General features: G+C 44.7%; 3 protein-coding genes across 3 annotated transcripts; 2 read left to right on the forward strand and 1 right to left on the reverse strand.

Moving 5' to 3' along the window:
- Positions 1–486: 486 nt before the first annotated feature.
- Positions 487–5,479, forward strand: LOC101764975 (chaperonin CPN60-like 2, mitochondrial). The gene is made up of 16 exons (XM_004961308.2): positions 487–774; positions 916–1,075; positions 1,850–2,025; positions 2,250–2,345; positions 2,428–2,532; positions 3,008–3,094; positions 3,209–3,298; positions 3,546–3,626; positions 3,727–3,795; positions 3,857–3,934; positions 4,030–4,125; positions 4,201–4,300; positions 4,417–4,520; positions 4,600–4,705; positions 4,860–4,938; positions 5,024–5,479. The coding sequence occupies exons 1-16, from the start codon at positions 568–570 to the stop codon at positions 5,127–5,129; spliced, it is 1,740 nt and encodes a 579-aa protein (XP_004961365.1). The 5' UTR covers positions 487–567; the 3' UTR covers positions 5,130–5,479.
- A 352-nt stretch (positions 5,480–5,831) lies between these two features.
- Positions 5,832–7,008, reverse strand: LOC106804244 (uncharacterized protein At4g29660). Its single transcript, XM_014804953.2, has 2 exons — positions 6,622–7,008; positions 5,832–6,224 (listed from the first exon to the last, which is right to left on the reverse strand). Exons 1-2 carry the CDS (start codon positions 6,991–6,993, stop codon positions 6,090–6,092), a joined length of 507 nt encoding a protein of 168 aa, XP_014660439.2. The 5' UTR covers positions 6,994–7,008; the 3' UTR covers positions 5,832–6,089.
- LOC101764565 (flap endonuclease 1) lies at positions 7,009–11,230 on the forward strand. Its single transcript, XM_014804952.2, has 17 exons — positions 7,009–7,142; positions 7,252–7,368; positions 7,901–7,959; positions 8,063–8,122; positions 8,226–8,279; positions 8,388–8,436; positions 8,529–8,576; positions 8,773–8,838; positions 9,001–9,051; positions 9,126–9,245; positions 9,317–9,401; positions 9,513–9,594; positions 10,078–10,186; positions 10,266–10,322; positions 10,403–10,449; positions 10,550–10,604; positions 10,931–11,230. The coding sequence occupies exons 1-17, from the start codon at positions 7,131–7,133 to the stop codon at positions 10,997–10,999; spliced, it is 1,140 nt and encodes a 379-aa protein (XP_014660438.1). The 5' UTR covers positions 7,009–7,130; the 3' UTR covers positions 11,000–11,230.
- The last annotated feature ends 1,511 nt before the right edge of the window (positions 11,231–12,741 follow it).

Below are 12,741 nucleotides of genomic sequence, written 5' to 3' on the forward strand. Positions count from 1 at the left end.
CTGAAGGTGAACTCGAACACACGATTAGACAGTTCGGGCTGCTTATGTCGCATAATACTCTACGTCCTTTTTGTTGGTTGTATTGTATTGATTCAACCTCGTTTAGAGGGGGTCTCTACCTCGCCTTATATTGCCGGGAATAGGATACAGGTCAGTTGTTTACAAGAATACTAATCGGATATGACTAGAAAGTCCTACTCTAATTGCTATAAGTAGTTTACTAATCCTCAACTAGTTCTTGTTCTCCATGTAGACCACACCATCTTGCACTGTAGTCTCCATGGCTGACACGTCTCGGTGTACAGCTCCATATCTAGGACTGTCCAAACCTTCTGGTGGGCCTATAGATGTATGGACGACAAGCCCTCGAGTACTTTTTAGTCAAATGTAGTAGTTCTCAGTACTTCTGTAGATGTCTCCAACTAGTTTGTGGTGCTCTTTTGAGTAATCCATCGGATTGAGTTGTCGAATGTACCTCCCCCCCCCCCCCCCCCCCCCCCCCCCGCGCGCCCGGAGGAGCAACTCGAATCCGCTCACGAGCCGCCGCGCACATACACGAGCGCGACCATGTACCGGGCGGCGACTTCGGCCATTTCCAGGTCCTCCTCGGCGCTGCGGAAGCACCTCGCGCGGGGCGGCGGCGGGGAGCCGCAGCGGCTGTGGGCGCGGGGGTATGCAGCGAAGGAGGTGGCCTTCGGCGTCGGCGCCCGCGCCGCCATGCTGCAGGGCGTCAATGACCTCGCCGACGCCGTCAAAGTGACCATGGGGCCCAAGGTTTGTGCTACCTTGCTTTGCCTCCCAGCAGCCGGGTGTTGGTCGGGGGAGTGATGCAGCGCCGACCGGCGCGGATCCAGGGGAACCGCTGGGCTTTGGCACTCGATTGAGCGGGATGCTTCATGCTTGCTTGTGCTGCAGGGGCGCACCGTGATTATCGAGGGGTCCTATAAAGGTCCTAAAATCACGAAGGATGGGGTCACTGTTGCGAAGAGCGTGGAGTTCGAGGACAGTGCGAAGAATGTTGGGGCGAACCTGGTGAAGCAAGTTGCTGAAGCTACTAACAAGACGGCAGGGGATGGTATGGATCCAGTGCTTGGCGAAATTACTGTGCTTAGCTTTCATCGCCATTAGAGAACTACCTGTTATCTTGAATATAGCATCCATCCCTCTTATCCCTCATCTGATTTTGATGTCGACAATAGTATTAATCTTGATGCTATGTTTTCTCCATAATGTTTGTGCTTTCAGGACAGGGAAATTCTGATGGCACAGATCAATTCATTAAATTGTTAGTTGGATTACTATGTTCAGTACCTGAGGGGCTCACACTAGAATTGCACAGCAGTTGTTTCTTAGTGTTGCTGTCGTTTCCACAACATGACTTATAAATTTTCTTCCTGGCTTGCTATTCTTTTTTGCATTTTAGCACCGTTTAATCGCACCAAAATCACTATGCTAACTACTGCTGTATTTTACATACTCCCTAGTTCCAATCAGGTCCAGGTTAAATTGTGGTTGAGGCTTTCCTTAATTCTTGCTCGAGGCTGTTGGTTCTCAAGTTGAGAACATACGTACTTTTTGATGGAGCAAATTGGTAGCTTAAACAGTCTTGAAAGGATCACTAGTAGTTTCTAACATAGGTTTTGTTGGTACCTGTTTTGGGAAGCATAAAACGAGAGGGCCCTACTATTTTTCTACCCTGTCTTGGTGCAATACACATCGCTGCCATGTAATCTCAAGTTTTGAACCAAATCAAGATGATATATCAATCTTATTAAGAATAGGGACTACTTGCCTGAATGAAGTATTGAGTACCACTCATTTGTTTCTTATTTGATTGATGGGGAAACAGGTACCACTTGTGCAACTGTACTTACACAGGCAATTCTTACGGAAGGATGCAAGGCCGTCGCAGCTGGTGTCAATGTTATGGACTTGCGCAACGGTATAAACAAGGCCATAAATTCCATCACTTCTCACCTCAAAAGTAAAGCATGGAAGATTAATTCCCCAGAAGAAATAAACCAGGTGAGATTCTCTGGTCTGCAGAGGTAGCTTTATTTATCTGCTCCCTTCAACTCCATTATGAGCCATTTATTGAAGCTTATTGTGTACCTTTGCTAAGTTGTTACTTGCATCTGCTGTAGTGAGCAATGAGCAATCATCATTTTGATTCTGTACTAGTAGGCTTTCCTGATTTTAATTTGAGCTCTGTTAACCATGCTTAGTTTCATTTTCCGCTTGTAAACCAGGTAGCAACTATTTCTGCCAATGGTGAAAAGGAAATTGGAGATCTGATATCAAAGGCTATGGAAAAAGTTGGAAAGGATGGAGTCATTACTATTGTTGTGAGTACTGAGTGCAGCTTTTTTGTAGGCTCTTTCTGTATGCCATTTTACTGTACTGCAACTTACCCTTGGAAATTGGCAGGATGGCAAAACATTGGACAATGAGCTTGAGGCAGTACAGGGAATGAAGCTTTCCAGAGGATACATATCTCCTTACTTTGTGACTGATGAGAAGACTCAGAAATGTGTAAGTCTTCATTTCCTAGTTTAAGCAATTAAACCAGCACAATGATATCTTACGTATTTTTCTTTCAGGGAATCTTTGGTTCCCTTGGCCATCTTTTTTTCCTCTGCTCACCACTTTTTTCTTGGGCCCTGAAGTTGGCAAGGGAACCAAACATGCCCTCAGTTCCTGTTCATGCTTTGATTTTGTGATTGCGATATGTATGCTGGTGGAAACCGTACACTAACAGGAATACAAAGGTTGTAGTTTGTTTGCTCCTTTTGGAGTTTTGGTGCTCAGGAGCTTCTATGTAATCACTAATAGGCTATTACATTTCGTTTGTTAAAAAGTGGGGTATCTGGGATAGCTTTTGTCCTATTAAAGTTTTGGCAAGAGCAGATAAAAACATTGATGAGATGCATATCGATGTTTAGGAAGATTCTGTATGGATGGTCTGAAATTATAATTAATTTCACCTATCTATTTTATACCTATGCAGGAGATGGAGAACCCTCTGATTCTTATCCATGACAAGAAAATCTCAAGCATGAATTCTCTCCTTCCAGTACTAGAAATTTCTATCAAGGTATCTTTGTTCATTTATTTCTCAGCTTTTGGTGATACGCTATGCAGAATTGGTGATACGTTATGTAAAATTGGTGACATCTATGAGTGTTAAACTGGTAATTGGTCTATGCAGAATCGCAGGCCTCTTCTCATTGTGGCTGAGGATGTAGAAGGAGAAGCTCTGTCTATGCTTGTACTGAACAAGCATCGCGCTGGACTCAAGGTGATATTAATTATTTCCTCCGGGCCTGATATATACTGTCCAGAAGTGCTTATATTAGCTACTGGACAATCTGTACCCTTGCACGGAAGCAAGTCCTTTTCTTTATCTTATTTTTTCTTTTTGAATCAAAGAGCACCCTCATGTGTAGTGCTTCTTCCCTTCCACATGTCATTGAACTATGTCAAATGGTAATCGTGGTGAATCTTATTCATGTAAATTCTTAAATTAATTACCAGTGTCAATGTAGGTATGTGCTGTCAAAGCTCCTGGATTTGGTGATAACAGAAGGCACAATCTGGATGATATGGCTGTGATGACTGGAGGAGAGGTTAGCTATTATTGACCAGTAACCAGTAATCTAAAGTTTCTTAACTTGAACTACATTTCTTTGACTCAAATTGACTTTACTTCATCATTTTGATTTCAAGGTTGTTAGTGAGGAACGAGGTCTTGATCTTGGCAAAATCCAACAACAAATGCTTGGAACTGCCAAAAAGGTATGTCAGCTTTCATAAATTGTGGTGCCTGAGGTCAAGACCGTGACATTCTTCTTCACAGGTTACTGTATCTCTCGATGACACTATCATCCTAGATGGTGGAGGTGACAAAAAGCAGATAGAGGAGAGGTGCCAACAGGTCTCACATTTCGAGTCTCATTGAATCTCAAGACCTGGATAATACTAGAAGGAAATTTTTTCAATTGGAGTTACATTGTTCTGATGTCTTTGCAGCTTAGAGAATCTTTTGAGACAAGCACTGCAATGTTTGAAAAAGAGAAGGCCCAAGAGCGTTTATCAAAGCTATCTGGAGGTGTTGCTGTCCTCAAGGTTTGTTGAATTTTCAGAAACTGGTGTGGGTGTGTTCCCTTTTCCAGTCATCTTCAGTATGCACTTAAATTGCAGATTGGTGGAGCTAGTGAAGCTGAAGTTGGTGAGAAAAAAGATAGGGTAACAGATGCTCTAAATGCTGCAAAGGCTGCTGTGGAGGAGGGCATTGTGCCAGGTTACACAGAACTTTCTCAAGCAATTTGCATCTTATTTTTCCACTTGTTATTTCATAACTTGCTTATTATTCAACCTAACCTTACACTTCATTCTTTGCTTCATGTCTCTCCACAGGTGGTGGAGTTGCCCTTCTATATGCTACGAAGGAGCTCGACAAGATTAGCACAGCGAATGAGGATGAAAAGATTGGAGTTCAAATTATCAAGAATGCTTTGAAGGTAACTTCTACTAACTATGTAACTGCATGCACTGGGTTATTATCTCTTGAACCTAAAACGATTCCTGGAATTTCTGCAGGCTCCCTTGATGACCATTGCGGCAAATGCTGGCATTGATGGGGCTATAGTCATCGGGAAGCTAAGTGAACAAGATGACCTTAGTTTGGGCTATGACGCATCAAGAGGTTTGTGCTGTTAACTGTGTTTGAACAATTCATTCTAAATTTGAGTGGCTCCAACAATACCATGTTCTGTTTCATACGTTGCCATAATTTTTCTGGCAGCATAATGATATCCTTAGTAAATCAGTAATTAATTCATGCATTTTGGCAACTGCAGGGGAGTATGTAGACATGATTAAGGCTGGAATCATCGATCCAGTGAAGGTGATTCGCACTGCACTTCAAGATGCTGCAAGGTAACATCTTCAAGATCATTGCCCATGTTCCTTCTTACAGCTAAAACGATCACAACGTTTACAAAGTTGTATTGCTGTTGTGCAGTGTTTCCTTGCTGATGACAACCACAGAAGCGGCTGTTTCTGAGCTCCCAGCAACGAAGGCCAGAATAGCCAGCCGCATGCCGCAAATGGGTGGAATGGATTTTTGAGGACGACTCTTCGTGATGTAAGATTGACATGTTCTTGGCCAAAGACAGCACATGGGATCAAACTTTGTTTCCCTAGCGGATACATCTAGAGTTTATTTCAAAAGAGGTTCAAAGCTGATGCTGAGAAGTGTTTTTTGGTATAGGGCCAATGGTGATGCGACATTGTGACCTGAACTAATTTAGAGCCTTTCATTTTGTAGACTCTAAATGTGTGATATGCAGCTTGGTACTGTTCGAAGCAGGGGAATATTGCTGCCCATTTTTCACGTGGGCAGCTATTTCGTCACATCTTGTTCTCGATCATGTCTCAGCGATTTCTCATGTCGGCCTTATCACTTGTGTCGACCTTAGTTCAGAGTGTTTTATTCTCCATAAATAATGTGCCGCATACTTGACATGGCATCCAAGTTACGAAGAGAAAAAAAAAAGTTTCATTTCGATGAAACTTACTTTACATGGTTACCAACGCGATGAATTTTTTTCCGTGTATCTATTGAGAGCTAGAGTTTTATTTCATCCTATCTTTTATCCAATTAAAAGTTTCCATAAATATTAAATGCTATGGCTAGTGTTGGAGACAATAAAATGAAATCTTATACTCAATTCGGGCTGAGATTCTTTCATTCATGGTTCATTTATGGTCATTTCAATCGGGCTGGTAGGCAGTTCTGAAAGCAATAAAATGAAACTGGGCACACAGAATAACCTTAACCCGCGTTGCATCATGGAGCCCACGGCAACATCAATCATCTATCGCATTTCACATATCAATGTATGCCAGTCTCACTTGGTGTGCTTAGATTACAACCACAGCCGATTTATTCATCCAGGAGAATCATAGTTACAACATAAGCACAGAACAAGATCTGAACATCATCTCTGGAAGGATTTTCTATAGAGACCAGAGAAGCATCTTCTGATCTTCTGAAAGGATTACAACCAAGCTCGGAAGCTCCTATCCTACGCCGTCTTGGCCTCGTCCGGCGTCTGGATGAAGCGGGGAACTTCTCCGTTCATCACCCTCCATGGTCCCCAGTAGAACTTGGGCGGCATGATCGGCACAGCCTCACCGGGATGATCCTCCCAGTACTTCTCCTGTGAATTGGAAAAAATAGGGAGTCAGCCATATCAAGTTTAGAGAAGTACAGCCTGGTTGCTCGAAATGCTTCGAACAAAATGATTGTTTCAGCACACTACAACGTGACAACCAGAAACTCCGCAGATGCAATGAGCAGACGAGTTCGGGCACTGAATGCGGCAGAACCATGCCGAGGGCAGGGTGATTTCGGGTTAATTTCAAGTAGAACATAGAGTCGCAATGCGCTCGTCACCACGCTACTCGATTGACCTGGAAATCGAGGCAACCTGGTGCGGTTTCCCGGCCAAGCATTCCAGCGAGCACCTGATGGGCGCTGCAGCGCCGGTGGCCGCTAGAAGAGGAGCATGGGCCAAGGGGTGATTGAAGAGCCGAGGTGATGAGGTTGAAACTGACCTTGTATAGCTGCTCGGTGACAGCGGCACCGATGACGCCGGTGTAGAAGGCGGCGACGTAGGTGCCGACGAGCGGCGCGAAGGAGCGCGGCGGGCGGTAGTGCTCCACCATGTCCCACAGCACCGTCTTCTCCCACTTGTGGAACTGCCGGTCCGCGTACCACCGCCAGAACCGGCTCGACATCGCCGCCGCCTCCTTTCCCCTCCCCTCCTCCTCCAGGTGCTCGCTGCAATCTGCGACGCGCGCGGCCTCGCCGCCGGCTCTGAAGTCGGAGACGCGAGGCTTCAAAATGGGCCTGCGCGTTTGGTTGTTGTGGTGGAGGTGGACTGGTGTGGTAACCGGCCCCGCCGTATACGGCCCGTTACGGCCCATTTGTGCAGTCTCCGCGCCGCGAAAACACACAACCGACCGGTTGGTCCAAAGGGGGGAAAAACCGGAATAGCTCGCGGTTTCTTGCGCCACTCCGGCTCCGCCGCCGCCCGCCGCGCGCCGCAGCCGTCGGAGACGAGATGGGAATCAAGGTGAGTGCGGGGTATCCATTCTTCCTCTCCCTTGGATTTCGAGGTTGTTCCCGTTTGGCGGCGCATCAACTGATGGCTCTGCTTCGGTTCGCGCCTTCGGTGTGTGTAGGGTTTGACGAAGCTGCTGGCGGATAATGCGCCCAAGGCGATGAAGGAACAGAAGTTCGAGAGCTACTTCGGCCGCAAAATCGCCGTCGACGCCAGCATGAGCATCTACCAGTTCCTGGTGTGTTGGCCCACAGCACTAATACTCATTTCTTTGTCGTCCTGGGCTTAGATGGCACTAGTTTTGCTAGTGTTTGTTTTCTGTCCTGATTGCGTGTTCGTATGTTGTTGATTGCTGCTTTTGCGTATGATACGGGTGTTGCTTGGAATGTTACTCTTTAAATTGGGTTTAGGGTTTTAACATTGTTAAACCTAGTGATAGCTTCTTATTGCCAATTGTGGGTGTTTGGATTATGGGCATTCCTACAACCTCATTTTTTAGATGTGCAAGTGAACTGGCACAATTATCCAAGTGAATGTGCAAAAGAAGAGCACTTACATGGGCACATTGTTCTTAACATCCTTTTTTCCTTAGTTCAACTGGGTTGATTAACTCTGGCTGCCTCCAAGATTGGTTGGTTTGGCTTGTTCAAAATAAAATAAAGATAAAGGTGAATTGCATTGGTGCATGTATTTTTGTGTCTTGGGATGCTACTACCAGTTACCTACTACCATTTAAGTTGGGACATGTTTCTTCTGCTTCCTTGGAACAGATTGTAGTTGGAAGGACAGGTATGGAAACTCTCACAAACGAAGCTGGTGAAGTCACTAGGTACACATAAATATATCCTTTCAAGCATGCTTAATATCTCTAGCTGCACTCAGTATATTTCTAATGCTAGATTTTTTTGAAAAAAATATTATTTGTTTGGCAGTCACTTGCAAGGTATGTTCAACCGGACAATAAGGTTGCTGGAGGCAGGAATCAAGCCAGTGTAAGCATGACTTCCTTTCCTTTATTGCCACTGTAAATCTTTGATAGAAATACGTGTAAACAATATGCTGCCATCTAAATGAATCACTTCATTGTTTGTGCAGTTATGTTTTTGATGGCAAGCCTCCCGATCTGAAGAAACAAGAGCTTGCCAAAAGGCATGATATAGTTCTTTCACCCTTTGATTATTCCTATGTTATTTAGAGGTTCCTTTAATCTGCGCTTCAACTTCTTATATTGTTGCTAGAGTGTACTGTACTTTTCAGATACTCGAAGAGAGAGGATGCAACCAAAGAACTGACTGAGGCAGTAGAGGTAATTGTCTCGATTAAAGTTTTCTGGAATCATTCTTGTGTCAACTTCTTCTATTCCTGGATCCTAAAGGAAAATGGTCCCTGATGTTTCAGGAAGGAGATAAGGATGCGATCGAAAAATTGAGCAAGAGGACTGTAAAGGTAATTTCTTCGTTTTTTTAGTTTGTAGGTACGGCTTACTTTCATGGGTACTCCACACAGAAGAATTCAAGGTGATTTAGAATATTCTGGAGGCCCCTTAGATTCATTCACAGTAGAAATGTCAAATATAATATGTAAGATTTATTTTTCTAAGAGTAAGCTATGGCTTCATCTCATTCCCCCACTTTATGAACAGGTCACAAGGCAGCACAATGATGACTGTAAAAAACTACTGAGACTTATGGGGGTTCCTGTTGTAGAGGTGAATTCTGTTTTCTTTTTGGTATCATGGTACTATGATGAGTAGCATGATACATCCTGTTGTTAAGAATTGTTGATTTTTTTTCTGCTATCATAAAGGCTATGATTTATCATGTGTTGTGTCAATTCTAATTTAATTACCTCTACCTTGTCGGTCTAATAGGCACCTTGTGAAGCAGAAGCAGAATGTGCTGCCCTTTGTACAAATGATAAGGTACCTTTGACAAGGACCTGCACCTTCTTGTTTCTATTCCTTCCATTTTTTGCTTAGTGCTATCTATTTTGTAGGTGTACGCTGTTGCTTCAGAAGATATGGACTCCCTTACTTTTGGGGCTCCACGTTTCCTTCGTCATTTGATGGATCCAAGTTCCAAGAAAATACCTGTGATGGAATTTGACGTTGCCAAAGTGTGCATTGTTGTTATAAGCTCAATAATTACCTTTATGTTGCATATATGTCACCAATTCTTATGCTGCAGGTTTTGGAGGAGCTTGAACTCACCATGGACCAATTCATTGATTTGTGCATCCTCTGCGGATGTGACTATTGTGATAGCATCAAAGGTATCCTATATCAATTCTATAGCATATTATCCACAATTTATCTGCATTTCTAAATGCTTTACCTTGTGGAATCTCTACTTTTCTAACTCTGTATCTTTGCTTGTCCATTAGGTATTGGGGGGCAAACAGCTCTGAAGCTTATTCGTCAACATGGCTCCATAGAAAGCATTTTGGAGAATCTTAATAAAGATAGGTTTGTTCATTCAAAATATTTGGAGATTTACCTTTGATGTTTTTCTTTTTTATTAAGGGCCTGTTTAGTTTCCCATAAACTCCCAACTTTAACACTATGCAAAAAGAAGATTCCCCATCACATCAAACTTGCGGTACATGCATGAAGTACTAAATGTAGACGAAATTAAAAATTAATTGTACAATTTTGTTGTACTTTGCGAGACAAATCTTTTGAGCCTAATTAGTCAATATTTGGATAATAATTCACAAATACAAACGAAACACTACAGTATACAACAGTGCTACAATAGTGATTTTGCATCTCCAAAGTTAGGCAACTAAACAAGGCCTAACCATCACAGCACTGTACTTTTAATTTATTAACCAATGACATTTTTCCTTTTTTATTATTGGCATTCCTTGTGTTGGATGTTTTATTGTTGACATGAAAGAAACAGTTTGCTATTTAATTCTGATTAATCTGTCTGCATGCTTGCTGAAGATATCAAATTCCTGAGGACTGGCCTTACCAAGAAGCACGACGCTTGTTCAAGGAACCTGATGTTACATTAGATATTCCTGAGTTGAAATGGACTGCACCTGATGAGGAGGTACTCCTACTGACCTTGCTTAGCTTTGAACTCTATCCATACATACTGAATGGACCCGTTACTCCTGGCCTCTTTCCAGGGTCTCATAAGCTTCCTGGTAAAAGATAATGGCTTCAACGAAGATCGGGTGACAAAGGTATGCACTTTTCTTTTGGTTTTCACTGTTCTGTTCTCCGATCGTTTTTTTCATCTATGATTTTCTTGTGTTTTGTTTAGGCCATAGAGAAGATCAAATCTGCCAAGAATAAATCATCCCAAGGAAGGTGAGTATCATTGTACATCTTCTATGAAGTGTCTGTGCATGTGCATATTTGCTTGTTGAAGTTGATCTTAGTGTACTAATTGTTGATTTCATGTGACCAGACTTGAGTCCTTTTTCAAGCCAGTTGTCAGCACATCAGCACCACTGAAACGGAAGGTACTTCCAACAAAATCTCACTCCATCCCTCATGCTTATCTATGATTTTTATCCTTCTCTGCAGTCATGAATTTTGAGACATCATGTCAATATATGCAGGCCAGCAAGCAATCTTGTCAAATACAAGCTGTATATTGCTAGTCGTTGCTATAATAAGCTATATAATTGTAGTCAGGATTTTATGTCCTTGTGCAGCCTGTTTTCCCAGTAAAGACTAATAGCAGTGTGTTTCGTGTGATATCATAGGTTACTCATATGACTGTAATATAGGACAATTCTTTCTTTTGCATGTATTACTTTAGCTAATGAATCTCTTTGTATTGCAGGAGACTTCAGAGAAAACAACCAAGGCAGCTGCGAACAAGAAAACAAAGGCAGGTGGAAAGAAGAAATAAGCTTGAATGCTCGATGTGGCATCCTCACTTAGATTATTTAACTCCTATTGTAACTCAAAACTTTGTCCAGTGTTTTCCTATGTTACAAGCTAGGTAAATTAGTTGTGTTTGAAGAGAAATTGGTGTACCAAGAAACAAAACTTATCACGTATGCTCGCCCGTTCATGCTTGTACTTCTCTTTGGAAATCCTATTTATTTTGCTAATGTAAAGGTGGGTTAGTTGTGCTGCACTTTGCCCGGCTATGGCTGGTTTTGAAGGGAATGGGTAGTGGGCTTTGCTTCGAGCGAGGCCTGCCCCATGATCTCGTCCGCCTGGGAGTATCAAGTATGACATGTTCGGGAGCAGGAGTTTTGTGCTTGATGCTAACAGTTCGAATTTTCCTTTTTGTTTTGTTTTTGAGGACAATGTGCACGGTTCGTGTTGATTCGGTCGATCTGTGTTGTTTGTGAACGACAGCCACTTGGACTCTGTTCGATGCGATCGTCTCCTTCTGTGCCTAGGCAGGAGACCATCACACGTCCGTCCTCCTTTCGTCTCTGCCAACACCGTGCTCCACTGCTACTCGCGCCGGCGCGCACCAGCCGACGCACCAACCAAGGCACCAGTCTGAAATTTCTTGCGATGCTCATTGACTTCGTCCTCAGTGTACGCGATTTTTCTCGCGATTTTTGCGCATCTCTAGCCCTGTGAAATTGCCAATGTTTTTGATCTCGGGGTGGACGGTATCTCATTTACCGTCCACCCCCCCTGCAGAAACTTCTCCATTTTCTTTATGCCTGCGCACATCGTATCGGAGTCTGAAATCTCTTGTGATGCTAACTGATTTCGTCCTCAGCCTACGCGATTTCTCTCGCGATTTTCGCGCATCTCCAGCCCTGTGAAATTGCGATTGTTTTGGATCTCGGGGTGGACGGTGTTTCGTTTACCGTCCACCCCCCGCGGCATTTTCTCCTTTTCCGTTCTCCCGCCACAGATTGCTTCGGACGGCGAAACTTCGCGTGATGCTGACTACCTTCGTTTCCCGATTGCATGAAATTCCTCGTGATTTCTGCGCCTTCTGAGTTCCGTAAAATTGGGATTTTTCTTGGTTGGCGTTCGGTTCGTCGGCCACCCATCAGCAAGCCGGTGGGCATGCCGTCTCGGCGCGGCGTGTTTTGCACTTGGACGCGCTCTAGGACACGGCGTGGCGCGTCGTATTTGGCAAGAACGCGCGCGGAGGCAGGAGGCCCCTAAATCTGCCACCAAAGGACGAGCTATATATGCTCGCGAGGGCGACGCCGTCCATACCTCGCGCCGCCGCCGGTCACCTGTCCGCCGTGTGTCCGGTGTGTCTCAGGCAATGTCCGTGGAGGTGGAGATGACGTGTGGTCGCCGGGGGGGACGCGCGCGGCAAGCTCGCGCAGCCGCAGGAGGCGCCAGGGGATGGCGCGGACGGGCACGTCACCTGCGTGGCCTGTACATGGTCTTTGCGGGAGGTCCATGGTGACGGTTTTCGCCAAGGAACAGGGCACGGCGGAGTACGTCGCGCTCGGCGTGCACGCGTGCGTGCGCCGCGTTCTCCGCGACCTGCGCTGTGCCACGAGAGATCACAGCGTGCGCCGCGTCCTCAACTACCAGCGCCGGCGGCGAGCGGGGTAATGGCGCCGCGCACCAGGGAACATGCTGGGATGGACGGGGGTAGCCGGTGGAGCGGGGGGTGGACGGTATTTCATTTACCGGCCGCCCCAGCGGAAATTTCAC

Source organism: Setaria italica, chromosome III, assembly GCF_000263155.2.
Source record: "Setaria italica strain Yugu1 chromosome III, Setaria_italica_v2.0, whole genome shotgun sequence".
Taxonomy (NCBI): domain Eukaryota; kingdom Viridiplantae; phylum Streptophyta; class Magnoliopsida; order Poales; family Poaceae; genus Setaria; species Setaria italica.